Source organism: Lutjanus erythropterus, chromosome 12 (assembly GCF_056507025.1).
Source record: "Lutjanus erythropterus isolate fLutEry1 chromosome 12, fLutEry1.hap2, whole genome shotgun sequence".
Classification (NCBI taxonomy): domain Eukaryota; kingdom Metazoa; phylum Chordata; class Actinopteri; order Lutjaniformes; family Lutjanidae; genus Lutjanus; species Lutjanus erythropterus.
In genome coordinates, this window is record NC_139328.1 from 4,923,414 (window position 1) to 4,951,261 (window position 27,848).

The following is a 27,848-nucleotide window of genomic DNA, read 5'->3' on the forward strand; positions in this document are numbered from 1 at the left end:
CTAGTGTTGGCTGGTTCGGGGATAAAGCTGAGTGCTATTCGGTCATGTGATTCCTGTTTTTTCTTTTTTTTCTTTTCCTCCTCCTTCGAAGTTGAAAGGCAGGAGCAGAGCGGTGGAGGGGGCCCAGCTTGCCTTCCTACTGGCCGTGGATGCAACGTTTTCGTCTCTTTTCCACCACATTATTGTTTGTTTCTCGCTCGGTGGGGTATTTTCACTCCAGTCTTTTCCTTCGCGATGGCGGGGGCTATCATTGAGAATATGAGCACCAAAAAGTTGGTGATAGTGGGAGTTATTCTGCTTTTGTTTCAGGCGTTTGCCTTCATGGTCGGCGGTTTAATTGGTAAGTTTTCTCCTCATTCCCCCCCCCCCCTCTTAACTTTTTCATCTTGTGCTTATCGAACGTTCGTCTTTGTGCGCGCGTGCCTTTTGGAATTTAAATTTTAACGTCTCTCAACGGTTGAAGCACCAAGTTTAAAGTTGGGCTGTTCGTTAACGTGTCTCCACACCAGCGTTTTATAGGGTTTTCACGAAAAAGCAAAGACACGCTTCAAAGCGCTAACTTTTCGCTGTATTTGACCCACCTGGGCTCTGCCCGAGTCGTGCACAGACAATGCGGTGCTTTCAAACAGTCACTTTGACACCAGAAGCCGCCGAAGTGCGCCTCCGCTAAATCACTGCTTTGTATCAAGGTGTTTTTGCTGCCTGCGTGCCACAACCGTGTGGCTTCGTTTCTTCGTCTAAAAATAACACACTTGGTGGGTTAATTTCTGAATTTCAACACAAACGTTTGTGTTTTGGGGCCATTTCACTTTTCCGCCCTCATATTCATAAATATGCATCGAAAAGTATCAGTGTCATGTATTATACTGTGAAGCAAATTTTCCTGCACTTGCAATTTGAAGATACATAATGTAAAACCTTGATTAAAAACTACCTTGAGCAATGAAAATATTGGATTTTAGCCTGCGCTCACACTTTAAAGGGAAACTAATGCATTTCTCATGTGGATGTCCAGTCAATGCAGTCAGTTGAAGCAAAATTGACATTGACTGAGAAATATGACTTCTCCTGCTGCAAAATATATAGTCCATGAGACATCCACATGAGAAGTGTTTAACACTACACTTCACCATGAAACATCAGGATTACCCCCCTTCAAAAAGCTTTTTTTTGTGTTTTGTTATATTGTGTCTGTTTCCAGTTTAGACATTTCATAATCAGGAATTCATAATAAGTTGGTTAAAATACCCGTTCACTCAGTCCTGCCACCCTGACACGTCCTCCCATTTTAAATTTAGGGACAAGTCACAATATCAACCAGAAATGACACCACCAAAAATAAATTCTCTTGCTCTATATTCTGTATTTTTCATTATCTTGCATGTACGATTGAGATGCCATGTGGCTACATTTAATGGAGGCTAATGCTATGCTAAAGGCTGTCCTGTTACTTTAAGTCCCGTTACGAAAAATGCACCTTTTCTTTTATGAATCTTGTAATAACATGGCCACATTTTAAATAGCTGAATGTGTGTTGTTAGATTGAGTGCTGAAAAAAGTTGCATGCAAATAGCACAGATTCAGTGAAATGTCTTTTTCACTTCTTTGATCCAAACTCGAATGTTCTTTCCCCCCCTTCCTTTCCTCATACCGCCGCCTCCTCCTCCTCCTCCTCCTGTTCTTCCTCCTCCTCACCCCCACCTCTCATATATAATGTCTGTCTGCTGTGTGGGGCCCCAGGCAGCATCTCTACCTTCCTTTCACTCCTTCTTCCCTCTGTGTGAAGCCTCCCTTACTCCCCAAATCCCCGTCGCCTCGCAGGCAGAGAGCATTCATTTTTCCTCCTCTTCCCCCAGTTTCATTTGCATTGAGACAGACAGTGGTGCACAAAAAAAGACAAGTGCACACAGCTGTCAAAGTTGCCTTTTTGCCTTGAGGACTGTATCTGAGTTGCTGTCAGGTTTCTTCAAATCCATCCACCCACTCACTCCCATATGCACAACAGCTACACACACTCACACACACAGCTGATAGAAATTGAGTCCATGTGAAAGATGCCGATCTTTCTTAAGGGCTGAATCTGGAAACCATCCCACACCCCCTAAACACCAGTCTGTCTCACCGTCCCTGCTGTCTCTTCTCAGTCGCTACACGGCTGGTGATAAATTAGCTTGTTTGGTTCGTTCCTGGCTGAGATGGTTTTAATGAAGCCAGATTCCTTTGTGTTTGCTCGGTGGCCGGGGGCGGCAGGGGTAATTGAGTAGAAAGGGGTTTTTCTCCCCTTGTTTCCCGACAAACCCGGGGACACGGCATGGGGTCAGCGGGCTGAGGGGACGGCCATTATTCTGGACACACTGCGATGGAGACTGGAGGAGCCGGTGTGCTGCTGGACCCACAGGGTCACTAGATAATTGAACACCAAGGGGTACCAGATAACTGGGTTTAATTCACTTCAGTGTGTCTTCTTTGTCACTGTGTTTTTTTTAAATTTTATTTTTACACAGCTGTTAACACACTTAACCAGGTTGAAGGTTCCTTGAAGATGGCCTTGGTTGAGTTTTATGAGTGTGTGTAGTGTCTTTTACCCAGAGGGTGTGTTAAGTGTTTGTCCGGTTCGAGTGAACAGATATGATTAGATTTTCAGATAAATAACGGGGTCAGTAAAGGCACAAACTGTTCTGACCTGTTTTAGTTTTCTTGCGATTATGGAAATACCCGTGTTGGTGACCTTTTGACAGTGATGACGGCTTTGGGTCTTCTTGGATATGTTGCTAATCTTTTTCACGAACTGAGTCTGAAAACTCTGGGCTTTCATGTTCACCCCCGTGAGTCAGTACTTCCCACAAGCACCCTTGACAGTAATTACAGCTTATGGAGCCTTCCTAGATACGTCACAAATGGCTTGGCACATTCAGGGCTGGAGTATTTCGCCTGGTCTTTCTTGGAGATTATTTGCTCAAACAAATTGGAAGCGTCTGCACATTTATCTGCAAGTCATTCTGCCGAGATTTAGCAGGTTTCAAAGCTGGTTGGCCTGCATGAGGACAGTCGTATACCTCCTCTTTTCTGCTTGATTAAAGTCACTGTCCTGTTGAAACATAAATCAACATTTAAATGTTGACATGTTTTTGGCACTCTGAGATAAGCCTTTTGAAGTAATAGATTGCTATATGTTGTTCTAGTAGATGTGCATTCATGTATATTAGGAATCGGGTGACTTTTCAGTTTTCAGTCCCTCAGACCAAACCGAAATAATCTTTTGTCTTGGTTCTTGGGTACCCGGTCAGATTGGTTTCTGTGTTTGCTCTGACCGAAATACCATACCATGTAATGCTGCAACTAATGTTTGTCAGTGTTGAATAATCTGTTTATCATTTTCTCAATTAATCCCTCAGTTGTTTGGTCTATAAAATGACAGAAAATGGTAAAAAAAAATGCTGTCCTCAAATGTCTTAATTTGCTGACAACCCAAAGCTATTCAGTTAACTGTCATAAAGGACTAAAGAAACCAACAAATATTTGTGTTTAAAAAAAAACTAAAATCAAAGAAACTTTACTTTTTCTTTCTTAAAAATAAATAAAATTAATTAATCAATCATGAAAAGTGTTGATGATTAACTTAATTGATTTAATCATTGCAGTTCTAGTTGTGTTTTTCTAATTATGCAGCCTGAAGGACCGTTTTTGCCTCCTTTATGTACAAAATAGATGCATCCGTTTCAAACACTATAGGCTAACAGTTACTGCCCACATGTACATTCGTCCTTCCTGTTGGCATGGATTAAGCAATACATCTGCTAGAAGGCGCCACTCAGAGTCAGAATTTACCCGAAGATGAAGGAGAAGAAGAAAAGTTAAATGTTTCGGACAACAACAAATATGTCAGTGTTGGAGGAGGTTGTAATGATGTACTCTTTTAGAAAGAGGTAGTGTTGTAGACGGCGGTGGTCTCTGCAGCCATTAAATACATTGGAACATTACTTTCGGCTTTTTTAAAACTTCTTTGTTGTGTTCAGTGGTCCTGTGTTACTTGACGAATACATTGATCTGGACCGATGTATGGATTCAGTGTTCAAGTGAAAATATCGATCTGTTTTGCCATCTTGAAGACACCTCTATTTTGAAATTCCCGTGGCGCGTCTCTGTCACAAATGTCTGTAAGAGTTCAGTCATAAAACTGCTGAATTGTAATTTAATTGCTCTTTTTGAGTTGACATAAATGTAAATGAATATATGAACTGATATCAATCGCAGACCCATGAATTGAATTGAATTGAAATCATATCATGGCAAACTTTGTGATATCAAGAAATATTATATTGGTGTCCAAAGAATCATAATAAATGAGCCTTAACCTGCTCTCATGGACTTGCAGCACTTCAAATTCTGAAGGTTTTACCATCAAATCCTGGTCATTTCTTCAGAAAAATGAATGAATGATGATGATGTATGTGAAGTATTCTTATACCTAAACACAGCTATTTTCCGTACACCTTCTGAATCTGAAAAATAAAATGTCTTCAACCTTCTTGGTTACTATTTTAACTCTTTTTAACTATTGTCATCTCTGGTTTATATTAGCAAAATAAAATGAGAGATAAAAATAGAGTTTCTGATTTGATTTGCTGAAAACATTTATTTAAAATATTCCAGACATTCAAATGAAATTGACCCAATTTGGAGAGTTAAACAGCTTTACCATCAAAATAAATTCGACCCCATGATGTTTGTTGCAGCTGGTAATAGAAAATAAGGGGGGAAATCCCAGCCTACAGTCACTCTTAACACGCTGATCGCCAAAATGTCCGACATCCTCTCCGCTACATGAAAAAAACCCCTGTGAGATTAGCTCTTTGCCTCGAGGCTACACCTCAGCTCTCATACCTCTCCGATGTCGTTCACATCAGACCTCCACAACTTAAACAACAGGAGACCAAAGTTTTTGTGTCCGCATGATAATGACGGATCTTTTCCCAAGCGCTGCTAAAAATCCTGTGAGCAGAGACTACAAACACCAGCCTTGTCAAGCTCATGAATCTCAATGCGTAAACAGTGTAATTGGTGCCTGAGAGCTTTCGGGAATTTTCCCTCCCAGTCACTTCAGAGAGAGAGAGAGCGAGAGAGAGAGCCTCGCCACCAGGCATTTCTAAACAGTGTTAAAAGTAATTGCCAAAGTGTTTAGATTGGATTTGGCTCAAACCCAACCTGTTGACTGTTCATAATGGTTGCTAAGATATTAATATTGTCCATGCACAGTTTAATCCCCAGCGCTCAAGGTTTATTTATTGATTTTTGCTCAAACTTTTCGTGATTTATTAGTTTGAAGGGTATTTTGCCTTGGCAGGAACTTGAAACACTTCGCTGCAGTATTTCAATATGACACCCGGTCTAACATCTCTCTCCCACTTTGTATTTGTCTCACCAGCTCCCAGCCCCACCACAGCGATGCACTACTTGGCCACAAAGTGCGTAGACACGGGCAAGCACCGACAGGAAATGAAATGGTTCATGCCTTGGGGTCCCAACCAGTGCACCAAGATCCGGACCTTTGACGAGGCCATGGCCCAGAAGATTGAGGCCAACAACATTGTGTTTGCCGTCCACATTCCTCTGCCTAACAAGGAGATGAGCCCCTGGTTCCAGTTTATGCTAGTCATCCTGCAGTTTGACATCGCCTTTAAGATGTACAACCAGATAGGTGAGAACGAAGGCTTTCTCATGCATTTCAGTAAAAAAAACAGGAAGAAAGTCTAACCTTATTTTCAGATGTTTATAAGAGGCCATGCTCTTTTATTTTGACTTTGCTTTAAAGGAATTATTTGATGTGCGATTGTGTGAGATACTTATTGATAGTCAGTGTATTGCCTCAGTAGATTTTGGTCAACACACCCACAATTTGGAGAAGAAGAGAGAGAAAATGGCACAGAAGCTAAGCATTATACTGCTGTGGACAGGGTTAGCAACAAAAATAATTTAGCCACTATATTAATTCATGTTTTCATTGCTTTACTTTGCCATAAGACCACCTTTTCTGACAGGAAACCACTGTTCTGTTATCCAAATATCACCTTCTCCAAACCAACCAGACTCCAGAATCAGAAATTTTGATTTCACTTATAGAGTTTGGAGAAAGTGATATTTGTTTTATATAATGGCAGCTTTTCTTCCAGGTGGACTTTTTTAAGTGGCTAAAATATCTTTTCTTGCTGACCCTGTCCTCAGTAGTTCATTGCATAGCTTCAGTGCTGGTGCCTTTCTCTGCTTTTCCTAACCGTGGGTGTGTCTGACTATTGATAAGTACCTCATACAACCCTACATCAAATAATCTGAACTATCCCTTTAAGAGAATCTGAGAACCAAAACTGAAGAAGCAATAATTACTTTGCTAATTGTATGTCAAGTTGCAAGTGCATGTTCTTGTGCTACGAGTTTTTTTCCCAGTTGTGTCAATATTTTGTCTCTCTGTTATTTCTTCACAATCTGATGGCAAATATTTGCAGAGGCTCAATGCTGCTGAAATATTCAACTCCATTGTCACTTCTAATCACTCACACAGTAAATCCGGTGCAGAGTCGTTCCACCTTTACTAGTTACACTCGTGTTTCTGTGTTCCCTGCAAGACGGGGTGGTGTTGTGCTCTTATTTCAGTCTGTAATGGCGAACGCTTGAGGAACCCACAGAAATGTGTCCTTTTTTTTTGTAGTAGATTGGATTTCTGTTACACTGAAAGGCAGCAAACAATGATGGATGTCCTGCTGTTTGTTCTCTATAGGCCCTCGGGGGTTTTGTGGAAAGGCTTGTTAGACACCCTTGAGACAGGTATAAAGAGAGAGGAGCGAGGTGATCTGGACCGGTTTCTTCCTGGTTGCCTCTGAGCAATGAAATGTCTTATTATCCAGTCCTGAGGCCTACAACCAAATGATTTACATGCTTTGGATATGAGGTTATCCCAGTTCAGTGGATTTCACCAGTTACATTTCTGTTTTTCCCACTTTTTGATACTTGCATAATCACTTCCTGCAGATTGGTGGAATCTTATCTCATAATATTTACATTCCAGGATAAACATCCAGTGTGCAACAGAATGGAATGAATCATAACAACAGAGATTAATGAGAATATGTGAAACTCTCTTCATAGTGGCATTGCGTTTGTTGCTTTTAAGTGACATTAAAGCGTCAAGGAAAAAGGAAATGTCTACTTTCTGATGTCATGAGGAGAAGTCGACCCGCAGCTCAGCTGTAACCCATTTTGCGTCAGTGGGTCAAACAGAAGTGTTGTGAAAAGCATCAGGGGACAGATGCACGGACCTGCAGCGTCTCTGTGCATGAATGAGAGGAAAGCGGGGAGGGGGAGGGAGATAGCTGGTATCTCGCAGAAGACAGGGTTTGGTATCCTGGTAGGGGGCTTGGGATCCTGAAAGAAGGGATTAGAGAGGATGATGAGGAAGTCTAATAAGTGGCTGGATCACCAGGAGAGCCTGGGAAAGAAGTTTTGACTCATATTTCGCTTCATGGCTTAGAATGTATAGCTATGCAGGTTCATGTCACTCGAGCTTTATAACAAGTTGTGTGTTGGAAAGTTGTGTCTGCACTGACAAAATGCCTTGGTGTGCTTCAACTGTAGGCCAATTTCTAATCACCAGAATAATAATAGAGGTGATTGCAATAACATGGAGAACAAAAAGTTTGAAAGTTTGTGGTGTAATTTAGATGACCCAGCCTTTCTGGTAAGGCTTAACTAAACAGTTGTGTTACCATGGTGGCCTCATCATCAGCATCATTTGCGAGCTCACATTCTTGGCCTCAGCGGAAATGTGTGAGGGGGCTGTGGGTTGTTTACTGCCTGGCTGCCAGACAGACGAGTCAGTGAATCAGCGTGGACCAGCTCAGACGGGTCTCTCTGCCAGATGCTACAGACTCATTTTGATCTTTCTGGGATACATGAGGTGCTGTGAGAGCTATCGGATGTGGAGCGACCTGAGAACTGTAGATGCTGCATGCAACAGAAAGCAGCTGGTGCTGCAGAAGTGTGATTACTGTTTTAAAAATCAAGATTTTCTCACTATTTTGAACCATTCATTTTTGCTTTTCTGTATTACCCTGAGATAATAACTTTGCTAGAAAGAGAACAAGCTAAAATGTACTTGAAACTAGCTCATATCAACCATACCCAAGGCTGTATAGTAAGAATATAAGTAAAAGATAAAATATTTGATGGAAAGAAGATAATACATGCCATTTAATTTCATAAAACTACCACCTCTGTCTTACTGACACAACAAAAATAAGGATTTGTCTGTGATTTAATTTTTTTTTAAAGTGATTGTTGTTTGTGTTGTTTTATTTCTTAAATGAGCAGGTCAACCACTGACAAAAGATTTTTCTAGTCGGCTAGTAGTCGGTAGTTCAAACCATGACCTGACTAGTTGTCACATGTTTATGCTATTAATTTAATTATTTAAGCACATAGTTTTGGGGCACAAAGCGAGCTGCGTGTTCAGTACTAACTTCAAATGATTTCAGAATTTGTTGGAGCAACCAGCAAGGACAATGTTATTAATTTCAACACAGCATAACCTCCAAACAAGTCTTGTTCATGAGGTTCATGAGTCACTACAAACTCGGTCCTTATCGTCCCCATATTTAGAGTCCTGGTCAGAGCTGTTTGTCACCTTTAGCACTATATTCCCAGTCATAAAACTGGCCCCCATCAGTCTCTGAGGTTGTGTCCCTGTTTTATAGGACCACCGACTGAGCTTGCTAGCTAATGGCAGCTACAGCAGAGTTAGCAGCAGTGTGTCGGTGACTAGAGTGCTCCAAGATAAAAGGTCCGTGTTGCAACGATCTCCTGATACTTTTGTCATGAGGGTTTTTTCTTCCTGCAACTAAAGGACTAATGAAAACCTAGCTGACTAAGACTCCTCTCACGGAAATTAGATCTAGCTTAAAGCTATCAATATTTAGCAAGCAATATTAAAGCGACAGTTCACCCCCAACTCAAAAAAACACGTTTTCACTCTTACATTTAGTGCTATTTATCCATCTAGATCTTTTTGGTGAGTTTTGGAGATATTGGCCGTGGAGACGTCTGCCTTCTCTCGAACGTAACAAGACTGTGTGGCACTCGGCTTGCGGTGCTCAAGCACCAAAAAATATATTTGAAAAGTTCGACAGGAGTCATGACCTGGTTACTCAGACCTTGTTGTGAGCAGTTTCGTGTAGGAACTATTTTCCGTCAAGTAAACAGAAAGCAACTCAAACCAAAACAATCTAGATGGATAAATAGCACCACAGCCAAGCGGAAAAATGTGTTTTTGATTATTGCAGTTATTGTTATGGTCTGTTAGATGGTTTTATTTTGGTAAAATATACAGATTTGTTCATCTTTTGAGTCTTAACAAATTCAGTCATCTCCTGTTTATTAAAACACAGCATTGTACAAAAGTAATTTCGCCAAATAGCAAAACTTTTTTTCTTTTTAAATAAAAGTTATGTCTTTGGATTTCATTCTTATAAAATAGACATAACTTTTGTTCATTCATTAAATTTATTGATAGTCATACATAAACTGATTGGATAGGATTCACATTTCTTGGACTGAATGGATGGATATAAACCCCCAAACAATGGAACCAGGTCTTCCACAATTATTAACAAAATGGCGTCCGCCCGACTCGTCTGTCCAAATCCTGACCAGAGCTCGGTCTGTGCCAGCAGTAGGCGGATTCTTCTCTGCAGCTGTATGACAAATGAACACCAGGCCATCTCTTCCTTGACTACCTTATCTGTGTAACAATGCGCGTCGCAGAGAAGAGCTTCGCCCTTATTAACCACTCCACCCACCTGCCCCACTCCACCCCGGCACCAGGCACCCCTTGGCCAGGGCCCAGCAATAACACAGCTGTTGAGGAGGCTTAGTTTCCGTGGCGATGGCCGCTGGACTGGAGTGGAATGTTTGCATGAAGCGAGCTGACATTCGAGGGCGTCTGGCTCGACCAATGGTGGAGTGGAGGGCATTACAGAGACAGTCGGCTGCCAGTTCTCATCTGGTTCCCTCTCCCTCTCCTCTACTTTTTTTTTTTTTTTTTTTTTTCCTTCTCACAGCACAGGCCACTGGGTTTCTTTCTCTTCATTCCAGCTTGTTTCATAACGGCACAAGAGGCACTCTGGAGGGCTGGAGGAGAGAACACTTGGCTTTGTAATGTGATCTAAAGATGCAGTTTTAATAGCTTGGCTTTGGCTGTTTTTGTTGGATTGGATGGGCTGGGCTGGGCTGTTGGAGGCCAGCTCAAGGTCTTGTAGAAGTTTATGTCAAGTAGGAAGTGACCTAGATTTGGCCCACTGTGTCGAGCTGAATGAATCGCTGCATATGTTTACACGCTGAGAAATGATCCTGTTAATCTCAGTCGAATGAGTCGGCCTTTTTATAAACATGTTTGTTTTAGAATATATCAAATAGCATAATTCTGTATGTTTGACCATCTTAAAGGGATAGTTCGGATTATCTATCGGTTGTAAGAGATGCTTATCGATGGTCAGTGTGTTACCTGCAGTAGATGCTGCTTGATGCGCAATTTTGAAAAGCAGAGAGGAGAGCTAACACGGAAGCTAAACAATGCTGATGTGCTGCCTTTGTTTCTTATATAATGTTAGTTTCCAGTCAGTGTTTCTGTTTTTACATAGCTAAAATACCTTTATTTCTACCCCTGTCCAGGGCAGTCTGTTGCTTAGCTTCCATGCTGGTGCTCCTCTCTGCTTCTCCAAACTTACCAGCTGACCACCATAAGTACCTCATACAGCTGCACTTAAAATAATCCAAACTATCCCCTCCCTTATTCTCAGTGATTTAAATGAATATATTAACCATCTTAAATTTCCTTACATTAGCATGAAAAACACAAGCATGATGTTACCTAAACCCAGCTATATGTTTTCAGATTGTCAGTCCTAGCGTTGCTGTAACTTTGCTGGTCTTCTAGTTAAAAGTCCAGGGCCGTCTGTCATCAGACTTTAATTTGGTCCCATCACTGAGATAATGGGCAGCTGAGGTTTTGCGCTGAGGAGGCGCAACAGGCACAGATGAACACGAACGTCTCATTCAGTGCATTTTTCCATTTTGGAAGACATAAATTCTCTGTTGTGCAAGCACTGTGTAATTCTTCGAATGTGATGATTTTGCTGCCAGTTCAGATCTAAATCATAACTCCGCACAGTTTTTACTGACACGCAGGTATGCCGGCAAACATCCCTAAATCAAAGTCTTCAGCAACGTCTTCTAAATGTTTGCATTGATCTGAAAGTGAACAGCTGCCGTGGTAATTCTTTCCAGAGGACGGAGCGATGGCCACCATCGACGTGAGCCTGGCCTACAGAGACGACACGGTCAGCGAGTGGACGGAGATGGCTCACTCTTTCGAACAGAGGAAGCTCAACTGCAACTTCACGACTGCCAAGGTGTGGAAATGACCCTCGCTATTATGCATCTTTTTAGAATACCGGAAACAACTTATTCCAGTATACTGCAACAATAATATCACCTGGTATTTGTCAGTTTCTTTCAAGTGTCCTTTATATCTTGATTAAATAATTTGTACGGTTTCAAATTTAAATCAGTAACTTTATTATTTTGTCATCAAAGGTTATTTCTTGTTGCAGTGTCCTGTAATTACAAAGTTCTTTTTAGCCTTGAATAATCAGAGCTAAATATATTTCTTACCACTTAGCGCTGTGTGTTTTCCAGACGTTTGAGAACGAGGGACGTTACTACGAGTGTGACCTGCTGCCCTTCATGGAGGTCGGCAGCGTGGCCCACAAATACTATCTTCTTAACATCCGCCTGCCTGTAAACGATCGCAAGAAGATCAACGTAGGGATCGGAGAAATCAAAGACATTCGTCTTGTTGTAAGTTTGCTTCTGATTTTGGACTTGTGTGTTTTTGCTATAAGAAAACTGAAACTCTGTTCTTTTAAAACAAGGCTGAAGACTTTTCTGTTTGCTCCTGCCGTCCAATAATATCACAATGTCTTTTTATATTGAATAATGTTGCTTTTACATTTTGTCTTGATGCATTTAATGTTTCAGATAGTTGAAGATCTTTTGTCCAGCTGTGACAGAGACAATATGTTAGCTTTAGTCTTTGTTTAACGCTAAAATAACATGCACAAGAAAAATAGCCGACTTTGATGGTGTTTCTTTTTCCTCCTAGAGCATCCATCAGAACGGAGGATTCACCAAAGTGTGGTTTGCCATGAAGACGTTCCTCACACCCAGCATCCTCATCATCATGATCTGGTACTGGAGACGGATCAGCCTCATGAGCAGACCTCCCGTGCTGCTGGAGAAGTAAGCCGTCATCTCTAGAATTATTCCTTTCATAATTCAAGCTAAAACAACCAGATAAAAGTTTCATTTATGGTGAATGATGCTCGTTGGAGGACACAGAGCCAGGAACTACAGTAATGGTTTCATTAAGCGCCGTGGAGGCTCCGCTTCAGTGCGTCTGCTGGGTGAAGGCATATATTAACTATGGATGAAATGTACAAGTAGGGCATGCTAACTCTGTGCAGTTAAGGTCAATGACATCAGGACAAGTTGTTCATCAAGCATCTGAGGAGCAAGGTTATCTAGGACCATCAGCACAGCGTTGTAAACGCATGTTTAACTGTCAGAAAGGTGATGTAATCAAACAAATCTGTGATAATGGTGACAAAGGCCACTTAGTTTCTGATTTCAGACCATCCTTTTGCCAGATATCTTCCAAAAATATATAAATATGTTGGTAAAAAAGGATTCAAAAGCTTATTGTGTTCGTTCCCAAACCAAACCCCATGAAGGTTGGATCAGTACGTGCAGGTAGTTCTGCCTGAAGCAGATAGTTTGGACGCCATGCTGTGGAAAGTTGAAGCCCTGCTCTGAGCCCAGTGTTTGTCTAACCCCCTGCCGGGCTGGGAAGACGGATCAGTAAGAGGCGGCGTTCTGCGCCACAGGAAGCGCCTGGCGAAGCGTGAAACGTGTTACAAAATCTGCAAGCTAGCACTCAGCCGACACATGCTGCATACACACACAGTCAGGACATACACACAGTCAGGACGTGCACACCAGCTTGCTGAGACACCACACACACACACACACACACACACACACACACACACACACACACACACACACACACACACACACACACACACACACTGAACGTCTCTCTCCTTCTCTCTGTATTTTCCGGCTCACGGCTCTTATTCCCAAATGACCAGCAGGGTCTGAGGAAGTGCGACTCGTACCCTATTTGTGGACAGCGGGATGATTTTTTCATGCTGTAAAAGCTTTACCAGAGTCTGCTGTCATGCCAGTCCACAGAGGTGTCGGTATGGTAAACCTCAGAGTTCCTCTAAACATAGAGGACAGATGTGAGCGGGAACGCTCAGTGCTGAAAATGGCCAAGGATGATATAATTCATAAAACGGGGAAACCCTGACATGTTACACTTCAAGACGTCCTTCATTTTCATTCTGTGACATTAGAAATTTAAATTGTAAAATGAAAAATGTTCTGTGCGCAGCAAAAACAGAGCTACAGTAGACATTGTGACTTGTCATAGCAGGAAAAGCACAGGTGGGATTAATAACATTAACGATGGCTCTGTTCAGTTTGTGTCAGTGAGTCAGCGTGCACAATAACAGGATCCAGTGTCGGTTGTACGAACCACCCGAAGTTTTAAAGTTTGTCTTTTAAAAAAATATTCTCCTGAGCTGCAGGCTTCACTTAGGAGCGCTTGCGTAAAGCCTCTATGGTCCTTGCCTAAGTGTTCAGACTAAGGGTTTCATGGTAGTGAGTGCAGTAATACAGAAAATGTGAACTTCAGTTACCATGGTTACACTGTCAGTTGTCAGCTAACTTAGCCAACACACTTAGAAAGCTTCTCTGAAATGGACAACAAAGATAATCCAAAGAAGATGAGAATGTTCTCATTGAAGAATGTGGAAAGCACAAGCACATAATCCAAAGTAAATTTAACCAGCAGCCACAACAAATACAAATACACACAAAAAGAAGACCACAGATTTCTCATATTGATTTTGACAAACTGTAGATGAAGTCCTGAAGAAATATGAAAATATTACTGAAAGGAGACAAACATCGACAACAGTCGACAAAAACTGTTGACGACGATATAGCAACATAGCTAACGTTAATATATGAGACATTTGGCTAGCTAGCTCTTTCGTTTATACTCTGAACAAGTTTTTTTTACTGTCCTGAAAAATATGTCTTGGTCTCTCCTCCTCTTCTGTCACCATAAAGTCAGCCATTGTCTTCTGTTCCACAAATAATTTGAGGATGGTGGCTAAGGTCAAGACAGAACTTAACGAATCCAGAGGGCAATTCTTATTCCAGAGATTGTTTTCATTCTGTGTTACTGTAAATTTGCATCGAAGTATTAAATATAAAGTGTAAATGAAAAATAACAGTGGCTAACAGAATAACAATAGAAGTAATAAGTCTAAAAAAAAAAGCTAAAATACACTAAATTAGTCCTGACATGCACGTGAATGTGGCTCCAAGGTAAAGATCTACAGTAAAGATTCAGGCTAAAAATATGTAAATGATGCCTTTCAAATCAACTTGGCATGTTGGGGCTTTAGGAGACTTGAATTACCCCAGACGAGCAGTATGGAGGCATTTTATGTTTTTATTCTGTTGTGTTTTTTTTTTTACATTTGAAAACTGGTCACCATTCACTTCCATTGTTTTCCTGTGAAACTCCAGCAGCGTTTTCCGGACTAAAAAAATAAACCCGACCTTCAATCAGCATGAGGGTGAGCAGATAATGACTGAATTTTCATTTTTGGGTGAACCATCCCTTTAAGTAGCTAAGGGCAAATGGTTTTACAACATCCTAAGGAAATCCTTTTGGTGATTTTATGCAACTCATTCTTTTCCTAAGGCAACATGGATGCAAATTTAAGAGAAACTTTAGCCTAAGTGGTTTTAGGGAACAGGATCTGGCTCACTAAAATGGAACGTGACATAATTAATGTTATTAGTTACACCTGCGGTGAATGTCAAAAAGTGTAAAAAGGTCTGTTTAGGAGCTCTACCGCACGTTTTCAAACAAACCTTTTGTCTTCTTGCACACACAGATAGATCCCACCCTCAGCTCTCCGGTCTGTGTTGGTAGTGCTTAGGACACATTCCCTGCATACCAGTCGAATGCGGTTTCACCCTGTTTGCTCCGTAGAACATCGCCGACGTCTGACGAGCTATCTGCAGTGGAACCGCTTAGAAGCCGTGTTACATGACTTCTGTTACCCACAGCGTTTGCAAAAAAATGTTTGTGCCCACATGTTTTCAGGTCACCTTTATCTTCTGCTCTTTTCCCTCTTGGTCTCACAGGCACACACACACACACACACACACACACACACACACACACACACACACACTGTAGCTCTGTTTTGCCCTTTTAACTGTCTATTTACGATCATCCTTTCATCTACTGGCGGCATGCAGGGACCTGCTGCAGACGCTTGGAAGATGAGCCCTGGTCTGTCTTTCTGTAGGCTGATTGTTCATTCAGCCTTATTTCTCTCTAAATGTCTGCATTTCAAGGTTGAGGGAGGTTGGCTGTAATAATGAGGCTTGTTTTTTAAAAGGTAGTAAATTATGTAGAATCGAATAGGTCAGCGGGGACACTCTGTGCTTGTAGCTGAATGGATAATCTAATCAATAATGTCCCAAGATCTAATGAGCCTGCTCCAGCAGACGCAAATGTAGCCTCGCTCTGAATCATTGATTGTGTCTGTGTGAAAGATGTAGTTCAGATTCAGGTGTGAAGCCGGACGAGTAATGTGACCCCAAATTAAATCTGCCATCGCAGTTTGTTTCCTTCCTTTTATCTTTCTTGAACATATCGGCACGACTGCTGATGCTGCAGGAATTCTACTGTTATTTATATTCCTTTTAAAACATAAAACTAAAGGGATTGTTTGGATTATTTTATTAGCTACAGTAGTCAGTTTAAGCATACGCTATATTTGGAGTATTTTAACCGCTTTACCTTGTCATCAGACAGCTTTGTCGGACAGGAAAATGCCAGTGTATATAAGCCAAATATCACTCTCTCAAAAGCAACCAAACTCCATAGGTGAAATCAGTAATTTTACCTCACAGGACACAGGAGTTGCTGGTCTATGCTGCCTCGATCTTTTGCTTTGTGTGACTTTGGTCAATCTAAAATATCCTTTTCAAACACCGAAGACACACAATAGCACATTAAACAAACTAACCAGAGGAGGCAGCAGTAGACCAGCACCTCCTGTGTGAAGTGAAGTAAAATGACAGGTTTCACCCATGGAGTTTGGTTGGTTTGAGAGAGTGATATTTGACTTGTATGACAGCGGTTTCTGATTGTAAAAGGCCGTCTCATAGCGAAGTAAAGCAATGAAAGTAATCTGAATATAGTGTACACATTTTTTAATTATTAAAATCATCAATTAAATAATCTGAACCATGGTTTGCGTTTATAACGCCACAAATGCATAAAAACGTGAAATTGTACTACGCTCAGCTGTTGGTAATGATGTATAAAATTATAGTTTTAAGACTGTTTTTGCTTCCTCAGGGTTATTCTTGCTCTGGGTATCTCCATGACGTTCATCAACATCCCCGTGGAGTGGTTCTCCATCGGCTTCAACTGGACCTGGATGCTACTATTCGGAGACATCAGGCAGGGCATCTTCTACTCCATGCTGCTGTCCTTCTGGATCATCTTCTGCGGGGAGCACCTCATGGTACTGTACACGATGCCATTTCACTTGATGTTTTTCTGACTGACCTGCACGCTTGCTTGCAAACTGCGATCACACTTACAGCAATTTATTGTCCCATCATGGCCACTCTGGGATTACTGAAAGTTGCTGAAATAAAAAGAGTGCTTGCCTGCTTAGAGGAATGCTTCAGCGCCTACACGCTTTTTCCTCTTCTTTAATTCAATCTAAAAATAAGTGCAGAGCACCATTAGTTTGAACCAGTGTCTGTAAAATAATAAAAAATAAAGATTTCCATCTTGTAGCCTTGAAACTTATGCATGAGCTTCCAAAATAACACTATAAAACATAAAATGGATAAGTGTGTATATATCTGCAGTTACACTTTGCATTTCAACACTTATCCATCTGCATATATGATATCCAGTGCCTTTAAAAAGTATTTATCCCCTCCCATTCGCCTTGGACTTTTTAATGTTTTGTTGCTTTATAAAAATGATTTTGAGTGAGTGGATGTCAAAAGAGACTCCTCAGATGAACAGAGAGGAGAAACATTAACAGAGAACTTGAGAACATGTGATTATGACTGTGCCTCTATAGATGCATATTAATGTGTCTGTATGTGTGTGAACTAAGCTGTGATGAGGTTATTATAAGTGTCTGACAACATTATGGTATGGATCACTACAGTGAGACACCCAAAATGAAAATTCAGTCATTCACGCACTTTCATGCTGATTGAAGGTTGGATTTAGTTTTTTATTTCAAAATACACTGCTGGAGTTTCATAGGAAAACAGTGTTGCAGAATCTCCCAAACAATGGAAGTGAATGTAAAAAACAACAGAATAAAAACATAAAATGCCTCCATACTGCTCGTCTAGTGTAATCCATGTCTCCTAAAGCCTCAACATGCCAAGTTCACTAAAAAAAAAAAAGCTTGGAGCCATGTTCATGTTCTCATGCACACTGTCTGAACTGGGTGTGTGTGTTGTGACGGTGTGTAAACAGCATGTTGTGGCTTTAGGAGACTTGGATTACACCACACGAGCAGCATGGAGGCATTTTCTGTTTTAATTCTGTCGTTTTTTACGTTTGAAAACTTGTTGAAAAATTGTTTGGGAAATTCTGCAGCACTGTTTTCCTGTGAAATTCCAGCAGTGTTTTGTGGAACAAAACCCAACCCTCAATCGGTATGAGGGTTAGTAGATAAAAATGACTAAATCTCTCCCTTTTGCAAAACTACAATTTTAACATCATCGTCACCTTCATTCAAACTCGACAGGAACAATATAAAACACAGTAAAAGCGTTGTCGGTTCATCTCACTGTTCCAACAATCACACACTGGTTTGGTCAAAATAAACCCTTAGTTCACTGCATGCAGGGCAGGCGAGGCTGGTCAGTGGCTGCAGCCACTGCAGACTGGGAAGAGATGCCCTGCAGCATGCTGGGATTTTATACCCGAACTACATATGGGAGGATGCACACTATTACTTTCTCTGACTGTCTGAAAATGTGTTTTTTTTCTCATCACAGATGACAGAGAGGAGATAGAGGTGTTTTGTGTTGCACACTTAACTTAAGAGTGAATCGACAAATATTCATATTGAACGGTTAAATAAAAAGTCTTGATCTGGGATTGCTTCCGTCTTTATCCCTCTTAAAACAACTAATTTGTCAGTAATACATTTGCACAGATGCACTTTGCTAACCTAGCCATGTGAAAAACATCCTGCTCAAACAGTGACACAAATATTCTGCTTCTGTGAAATGCATATCCCCACAACATGACTGAGATATGCTACTTTTTATTTAGACTTTTTCACCCACTGAACTTTTTAGCAGCACTTTTGATCAGTCGGCACCAGTCAAACATTCAAAGTGAAATTTAAATAAATTGCACTCGGCTCTTTTGCTTTTTTCTTCCTTAAGAAGCTTAAAATAACTCTGCACAGCTGACATGATGACAGCACCGCTGACGGATCTCACTCACGTTCTAGCACACTCAAGCTGCTCATCTGTGTTGCTAATGACACGCCTCTCTTTACAGCATGTTGCTAAAAGTTTATTTAAGCATTTACATCATAGTTTAGGCTGATGGACCCTTTAAAATATGCTCAAGGGGCAACTATGTTCTATTACACCGCTAACTGGACCAATACTGAGTATAGGATGTGCACATCTGTACCTGATTGGCAATTTTTTTTAGGTGCACATTTGTTAGGGACTTTTTTCACTAACATAAATCTACATTTGTTTAGCAATACTGCCTCTTGTCTGTGCTTTTTGTGACTCTGTCTACTACACTCTGTGTTTGTCTGTCAAACAGAATTGCCCAATTTCTGGTTTGAATAATAACAATAAAATTAAATGTTGTATAAACCACAAATCAAAAAAAATTGAGTAAGATGTTTTACGGATGTTTTATTTTTGTCCAGGACACAGAGTTCTTTACAACATGGGGTCTGGGCGGAGGACAATTCAAGATGTGTGGATTATGTGAGAGCTGTGTATCAGCCATCAAAATCTTCCCTGAACGTGACCTTCACCCCACAAAAAAGACGCAGGTCATTCTCATGTGACGTCTGTTATTTGGCCGGGACTGGGGCAGTCATGGAGACGGAGGGACCGTTAACTTGTTGACCTCTTTGATGAGCTCCATGTCTGCCTCAGACAGGAGGACGGTCTCTTTACCGCTCCTCAGTTCTCTGGACAGCGAGGGCTTTCTACACCGCAGGCTGGTTACTTTTGCGGGCTTGGAGGCTGGGCTTTTTTTTTCGCTTATGCAAAAATAATTTCATTTGCTTCTTGATGGTGATCGATGCTTTGACTAGAAACATGTTTCTTGCATTTTCTGTTCCTAAACCTGTTTGCTTGTTCTCAAGGTCTCGCCCTGACACACACACACACACACACACACACACACACACACACACACACACACACACACACACACACACACACACACACACACTCTCTCTCTCCTTGATAAACTCCTGTGTATGCCTCATTGTATGCTCTGTTTGCTGCACCTGACTTTTCAGCACCCTTTGGTCTTTGGATCTGAAGTGCTTGTAGTGCAGTGATGTGCATTTACCAGCGCTTGATCACAGGCAATCTGAATATTTTAATTAATTTCTCCCTTCACCTTCTCATAAAATGTAGAGGGATCTTATTTTTGTACAGGCTCCCTGCTTGATATTTTGCACCAGAGCTTTAGTTTTTGTGTCATGGCAAAAAGCTGCTGTCTTAGTCTCTACTACACCACAGTATGTAGCCACTAATCCTTTATATTCAGTACAGTAGAACAAGGTACAACAAGAACAAGTATTCAGCCTCTGTTGAACTTTGTCATGTGTTTGATTTTGCAAGGATCTTCACGTTAGACATTTATAATTGCTCACAGCAGGAAAATATGCTCAGATATAACTAATAACATTAATGGTGTACCATTAAACCGTGACAGTGAGCATGCACAGTAGACCTTTTTTATGAAATGCATCTGACGTGTCTGAGTCTGTCTGCACCAACCTGTTTGTTTGATGTCGGGAAAAGCACCAGCTCATTTAATGACCTTAAATTACACCTGTGCGTTTCCACGTCTGCTGTGACAAATGTTTAGGTACAAATACGGTGTTCAAGTCAGACTTTTTGCAGCCTTTACGCGCTCTGTCTGTATCATCTTTGCACATCTGGACACTGCATTGTTCTCCCGTGCTGCAGCTGCTGAGTCGAGTTGCATGGAGCGAGCTTTCAGAGCGTTATTTGTGCATTTCAGTCACTCAAGTGCAGGTTTATTTGGAATTTCCCTTCAGTCTTAAAGGGATAGTTTGGATTATTTGATGCCGGGAGTACATGAAGTACTTGTCAATCGTCAGTGTATTACCTACAGTGGATGGCGGTCGGCAACCAGTCTAGAGAAGCAGAGGGGAGCACCAGCATAGAAGCTAAGGAATGACCTGCTGTGGACAGGGTCGGCAACGAAAGGTATTTTAGTTCCTTAAAAAAGGTGCACCTAAAAAAGTAAGTGTATGCTATAGTATTATAATATTTATCATTATAATGCAGTTTTTTCACCACTTTATTTTGCGGTCTGACAGTCTTTTCCAAAGGGAAACCAAACTCCATAGGCAAAATCAGTAATTTTACCTTACAGAACACAAGAGCTGCTGCCTCGCTCTGTTAGTTTGTTTGTGTAATTGTGTGACTTTGGACTTTTAAAAGAGCAGTTCGGATTCACCAAAATCACACAATGATGCAAACAAACTAACGGATCAAGGCAGCGGTAGACCAGCAGCTCCTGTCTTCTGTAAGGGGAAAATGACTGATTTTTCCTATGGAGTTTGGTTGATTTGAAGAGAGTGATATTCAGTGTGGTAAAGTGGTGAAAACTTTGTTGCTGACTCCGTCCACAGCAGTTGCATTGCTGAGCTTCCGTGTTGGTACCCCTCTCTGCGAGCGTCGGGTGAGCCGACTGACTTCTGCTGTGGGTAATATACTGACTGTGGATAAGTACCTCACACAACCCCGCTTCAAATAGCCAAACTATCCCTTTAATGTAGTGATGGACATGACATTTAATATCCAACAGTTGTACCTTGATGATATGTGTGTAGTTGACTTAATATACATGTGCAACATATGTACCTGATCTGCTTTGATGCAAAGCTTAAAAACAAAACATGAAGAAAGTCCAAGGGGCTGAATACTTACAATACAGAGGCACTGTATATTTTGATGGGTTTGTGAGGGCTAACATAAGTACACTCATTTTTATTGTTCATCCATTCATCTCACTAATATATGGACATAAATCTGGACTTTGTATATTAAATGAGTTGTTCTTGTGCAGTTTTAATGGATGCATTAGTGTCACCGACACTAAGCCCGGTGCAGTCCTTCACGTCAGTTATCTTGAAATATTAAAAAATATAAACATAAATAGTGCTTATTTGGACAGTAATGTTTACAGCACGACCTTGATCAAGGAGGGTTTTGGCGAGAATGGACTCGTACCGTATGTCATTTTTGAAATGTAATGCAGTATATCTCATCTTTAAGCCTGTTTGTCCTTTTCCCTCAGGACCAGACGGAGAGGAACCGTTTCTCCGTCTACTGGAAGCAGGTCGGTCCCATCGTCTTCGGCTCCTTCTGCCTGTTCATCTTTGACATGTGTGAGAGGTGAGACAACGTTTTTCTTCCCTCTGTATTTAGAACAAGAGACTTATTTTTATAAGAGACTATAGTAATGAATCTTGTGACCGTTGTACTTTTTATTTCTGGTTTAATTTCCACATGCTTGGTTTATTGAAAAGCTGTTTTTGTTTTCACCAGAGGGGTCCAGCTGACAAACCCCTTCTACAGCATCTGGGCGTCTGATGTAGGAACTGAGCTCGCTGTATCCTTTTAAACTGTTTTTGACAACGGCATCAAAATAAGAGCGAAGAACTCGTCTGACAGGTAGGATGTGAATAAAAACTCTCTGAGAGTGTAAATGGCAGCCAATAAACTTGTTTATGGTTTTTCCTCTCCTCTTGTTGGAACAAATGTATGCCTTTACCAGCACTGTCCCAACTGCAAAACAGATGTTTTTTGTCTCATCTTCAGGCTCAAATAGTCACGACTTAGTGCCCGGCTTCTGGTGTGTATGAGACGTTCCTCTAGTCGCCTTTAGCATGAACTGGAAACTGATCTCTAGACTAATAAGATGAGAAATAATTCAGTGATGCCATATGTGAAAGCATTGCCCAGGGTCTGGGGAGAGTGTGTGTGTGTGTGTGTGTAAACGTCTGTTTGCCAAGATGAGCGATGCAGGATTCATCAGCACACCTTTTTTAAAAACAACTGCCAAATGTGCTGCTTTTCTTGGGGTTTCCTTCTCTTTTTCTCTGAGTCCCGTCAAAAGGAAAAGTCTGCACCGTGTTCCCACCTCTCAGCGGTTTGAAGGCTTTTCGTACAGTGTCTATAACCAGAGTCATCAAATCTTTATAAGGCCCACTGCTGACATGCTTCTGCTGTGCTTTCTACTGCAGTAAATTCTGTTGAGGTTTTTATTAATAGAAAACATAAGCTTACAGAGCATTTTAAAAGCAGTATTTATGATTTACAGATTTGTAGTTACTGATTAAAATGTAGAGACAAGCAAATATGGATGACAGTTTGTCCATTTAAAGCAAGCAATCGAGACGAGAAAATTGTCTATTTCTATGTAGTTATTCTCAATGGCTGCCACCAGGTCGGGTTCTCCTTCAAAACAAGTTACAAAGCCAGTTCAAAAGATCCAGGAGGAGGATCATATTTTGTGGTTATGATGATGGAAACACTACCGCTTTTGTCCACAGGGGTCTCCAAAATCGACACAAGATGAAAGTTCCTGGTAGTAGCTTTAAATTTGTGCAGATTCCTTCTCCTTCAACTTATGAGCCAATTTTTTAAGTCTGCAATCTGTGCATGTGATGTCACATTCTGGTGCTTATAAGGCTAAACCTGCAAACCACTACACAAACTCTTAATTGAAGTAATTATATCTTCATTAGATCTACAGTATGCAACACCACTATGGTGACAGCTACGTGAAAATGTTAAATCTGTTACGTATCCTAAATGTTTCCAACAGTGGTCGAAGTCACCTGACAACACATAACATGAATAAATCTTTAGTATTACCTTGTCCATGAACATGATGTCTGTCTGAGTCATGTTGTCAGTTATGGTGGTTGTTTAACTGTGAAAATAAAACGCCATGATGTCATCGAACTCCCTTTGTTACAGTTGATCGGTAGAGCTGACATGTTGTGCCTTTAAGGGGAGCGCCGGTTATTTCCTTGACTGCTCTTGACCTCAGATGGCATTTATAATTGTGGCAGGGATCTGCGCCTGTCTCTACTTCCTCTTCCTCTGCTTCATGGTTTTTCAAGTCTTCCGCAACATCAGTGGGAAGAGAACGTCCCTGCCTGCCATGTCCAAGGCCCGACGCCTGCACTACGAGGTGGGTGTTTTCATCTGGTGCTTCTAATTTTTGTAATTGTTCATCGTGACAAATAAGTACAATATGACTGTATTTTTTAAATGAACTCTTTTGTTACTGTCTCATCCTCTTTATCACCCTTCAGGGTCTGATTTTCAGGTTCAAGTTCCTCATGCTGGTCACTCTGACCTGCGCTGCCATGACCGTCATCTTCTTCATCATCAGTCAGGTGAGTGACCTGTTATGAAAACAGTTTTAATGCCTTCCACAATTAAGTGAAGGGCCAATTTACTCAAAAATCAAATATACATATTTTTCCCTTGGCCTACAGTGCTGTTTATCTGTCTAGATTGTTTTGGTGTGAGTTACAGAGTTTTGGAGGTATCGGTAAGTTCAAAATCAGTCTCTTTCCAAAAATCATGACCTGATTACTCAAGATAATCCACAGACCTTATTGTGAGCAGTTTTATGCAGGAACTATTTTCTTTCTAGTGGAAAAGAAAGTAGTTCCAGTAGATTCTACAGTAAAAAATAAAGTAGTTTTTACATGAAACTGCTCATAGCCAGTCATAGACTATCCTGAGGAACGGGGTCATGATTTTTGGAAAGAGACACTGGTTTGAATTTTCTCAAATGTATTTTTTTCGCCATTTAGTCCCATTATATTGAAGTGAAGTCAGACGTCTCTACGGCCGATATCTTCAAAACTCTCCAACTCACACCAAAAAAATCTAGATGGTTAAATAGCACTGCAGGCCAGGGGAAAAATCTGTATATTTGATTTTGAGCTCAACTGTAACGTTAAGTGATAATCTGTGACTCAAAAGTTTGTGTTTGTGTTTTGTCTGCGTCCAGGTGAACGAAGGCCACTGGCACTGGGGAGAGCACACGGTGCAGGTGAACAGCGCCTTCTTCACCGGCATCTACGGCATGTGGAACCTGTACGTCTTCGCCATCATGTTCCTCTACGCACCGTCTCACAAACGCTATGGAGACGAGCAGTCAAGTGGTCAGTGCATCACTGGTAACTACATTCTACTAACTTTCTAAAGTAATAACATGGATGGGAGTGATGATTGTAAATACTCTCTGTTGGTTTTTAGACAGTCAGGATGAAACTTGTAGCAGTTTAGTTTGTATAACAACAGATATGATTAAAGGTTGGGTCCTTTATTTGTTATTTATTCCAGATCAACCCTGTTGTTTCTTGTTTACTTTATGTTTTGGGTTGGAAAATGTAAAAATGCAGCAGACTCAATAGTGCTATGATTTTAGTTTGCATTACTTATCTCTCTAAGTGTTACTTAAATAATATATTTGAATGATATATTTAATTTTAAGAAAATATTTCTGATATTCCTCCCTGTACTGCCAGAACTAGCTCAGTGTACCACAGTTTGAGAATCTGTGTTATTGTGTGACTTTGATAAATCTGAACTAACAGATCCAGGCAGCAGTAAACAAATAACTCTTGTGTTCTGTGAGGTAAAATTACTGTTTTTGAACAAGAGTCTGGCAGTTTCCCATCAGAAAAGGCTGTCTGAGGGCACAGTAAACCATTGAAAATATTCTAAATGTAGTGTACACTGATTCTGATTTCCTTTATGTGAACTTTTAAGTGGCTAAAATTTCTCATCCACTGCAGTTCATGGCTTAGTTTCTGTGCTGGAACCTCTCCGAGCGCCATCTACTGTAGCTCATACACCGACTATGAATGAGTACCTCATACAACCCCTGCTTCAATTAATCCGAACTGTCCCTTTAAATTTCATTAGCGTCCCAGTAGCTCTCACTTCATTCTGATGGGGAGTTAGTGTCTGTAAAGCTGCCTATTCATGCAAAGTTTGTTTTTGGAGGGGAGGGGGCCAGATTCCCAGGGGAAAGAAGGATCTCTTTGGCCTCAGAGGGTGATTCTAATGGACACCAGGCTTCCTTCCAGACAGAGAGGAAGGGAACAGTGAAGAGGGGCGGGTTGAGGCGAGGGGAGAGGAGGGGAGGAGAGGGGGGAGGCAGGGTGGAGAGCTGGGAAGTAATGAAAACCATCCATCCATCTCCTGACGTCAGTGACACGGGGAGAGAAAAAGAGGGTATGAAATTCTGGAAGCTTTCCCTGAAGTGCGTCAACCGGTCTCATGGGAGGGGCGCCTCTCTCCAAGTTTCAGTCTCGGTGTTGATTTACTTTATCGGAGTTTCACTTCTGTTTCGAACAAGCTGAAAGTATTTATGTTGGTGAAATTCAGCTAAACCATCTTGTGGAGTAACACAAAGGAATGTGCACAACAAGAACCCAGACAACAACATTTATGCTCTAAAAATGTTTTGTAATCAGACGTAACAATATCAAAAACTCACGGTACGATAATACCACGATAAAAAGTCCACAATACGATATTTATCACAATATTAAAAAAATTACAACTGGAAAAATGTCCACTATTGAATAATAAATCTCACGTGTACAGCATTTTTTGGGATTAACAAGGGATGTTAATGATTGCTCATTAACCAATTAATCGCCGATAAGAATTTAACCAATAAAAAAATGTATTAATTGATAATCAATGGCATATTATTTAGTATAGAATTAAGAAAAGTGATTGTGCCTCATTTGAGACAGAACTTAGACTTCAACGAAAAATGGAAAAAAAAGGAAAAAAACAAGAATGAAAATGACAAAAAAAAGAGAAAACATGTAAAATTTTCACCTGTAAGTGCTTCTACTTTCCTGCTTTAATTAAATTAAATTAAAGCAGCCATAACCTCAATGAACGTCTGAATTATGGTTGTGCACATTGCAAAACAAAAATAACTAGCAGCCCTTTTATAAAATGAAATAAAAAAAACAATGTATCATTGAATGTTAATGTATTATAATAATGTAGACTTTTTATTTAATTGTAACATCACAATATTAGATAAATTGTTATATCTGTGTTGATGATGCGTCACTCTTATGTGTGCAGGAGATGCAGGAGGAAACAGCGGAGAGGACATCCAGCTGACCACCACCATCACCCACGTCGACGGCCCCTCTGAGATCTACAAGATGACTGGCAAAGAGGCCCAGGAGTAGATTTTAAGACTCTGAGACTCCCTCTCTACTACCTACTGCTCCACCGATCCCCTCCCTCCTCTATGTAATCAAACAGGCTTCTCTCTTTACGTCCTCTGGCCCTAAAACGGCACCGACAAATCCACCTTGCATGTACCTACTGTACCAGTCCCACAGGTACTGTCCTCCTCCAAACACCAAACCCTCAGCTGCTGTGTGACTTGTTACCCTGTTCCCTGTTGTGTCTGTAAAGGTTGAATATTATCAACACTCCACCTATCAGTCCTCTCCATTTCTTACATTTCATACTTTATGTAAACTCTGTTGTGTTTGTAAATGTTGCACAACGCCTTTGACACCAAAAAAAAAAAAAAAAGGAGAGATTGGAGTGTAAAGAAAAATTTCTTGGTGGTCAGAAGTTGCTTTTGGCAGCAGTCACACTCCTGTTTTGTTTTATTTCGTTTTAAGTACAGCGTGACACGAAATCATTTGAGCTTTTGACAAAGATGGACAGCAAGATTCTGTGGATACATTTTAGCCACTGAGTTTTATTTTCTGCATCATAATTACTTGTTATATATTCTGTCAAGGCCTTAGAGCCTGTTACAAACACATTTTCTTCCATAGAAAGTAGATCATGTTGAGTACTGCTGTCAATCCTAGTCTTTCAAGCGATGGAGATCTTTTTTTTATATATATCACTGGGGGAAATGTACAGAACACATAGCCACTTTGGGAAAATGCATACTGTACCTTCATTATGTTACAATGTAGATATCTATTTTTTATAAAGTGCTCATTTTCAACTTCACAAAATATATGCATCAAGCTCTATCAATGTTTTTGAAGTTGGCTGTAGCCTATTATACATGGTTCTTAGTTTGTTTTTGCTTTTTATGCTAATTTAAATAAAATAAACTTTTAGTACCTTTGTGTGTTGTCATAATGTTTGCATGGGATGACTGAGTGATATATTACAATCTTTTATTTTATTTTATCTTATTTGCCTGTTAATTAAAGAAAAAATAAACCATGAAAAGGGTCACCTGAACATCTCTT

At 40.7% G+C, this 27,848-nt stretch overlaps 1 protein-coding gene across 4 annotated transcripts; it reads left to right on the forward strand.

Annotated features, from left to right (window-relative positions):
• Positions 1–27,716, forward strand: wls (Wnt ligand secretion mediator). Of its 4 annotated transcripts, none has more exons than XM_084732357.1 (13): positions 1–340; positions 5,426–5,698; positions 11,332–11,456; positions 11,743–11,904; positions 12,209–12,345; positions 16,625–16,793; positions 19,209–19,337; positions 21,854–21,951; positions 22,105–22,168; positions 23,615–23,758; positions 23,883–23,966; positions 24,593–24,746; positions 26,701–27,716. In XM_084732357.1, exons 1-13 carry the CDS (start codon positions 235–237, stop codon positions 26,808–26,810), a joined length of 1,755 nt encoding a protein of 584 aa, XP_084588483.1. In that variant the 5' UTR covers positions 1–234; the 3' UTR covers positions 26,811–27,716. The 4 variants fall into 4 exon arrangements, with proteins under 4 accessions (XP_084588483.1, XP_084588485.1, XP_084588486.1 ...); XM_084732360.1 differs by having other exon boundaries at positions 13–340; positions 24,593–24,761; XM_084732359.1 differs by lacking the exon at positions 19,209–19,337 and having other exon boundaries at positions 7–340.
• Positions 27,717–27,848: the final 132 nt, after the last annotated feature.

Coding starts and splice junctions, on each gene's coding strand:
- wls (XM_084732360.1), top strand. CDS start 235: ATGGCGGGGGCTATCATTGAGAATATGAGCACCAAAAAGTTGGTGATA. Junction 11,905..12,208: donor TCAAAGACATTCGTCTTGTT/GTAAGTTTGCTT, acceptor TTTTCCTCCTAG/AGCATCCATCAGAACGGAGG. Junction 16,794..19,208: donor TCTGCGGGGAGCACCTCATG/GTACTGTACACG, acceptor ATTTTTGTCCAG/GACACAGAGTTCTTTACAAC.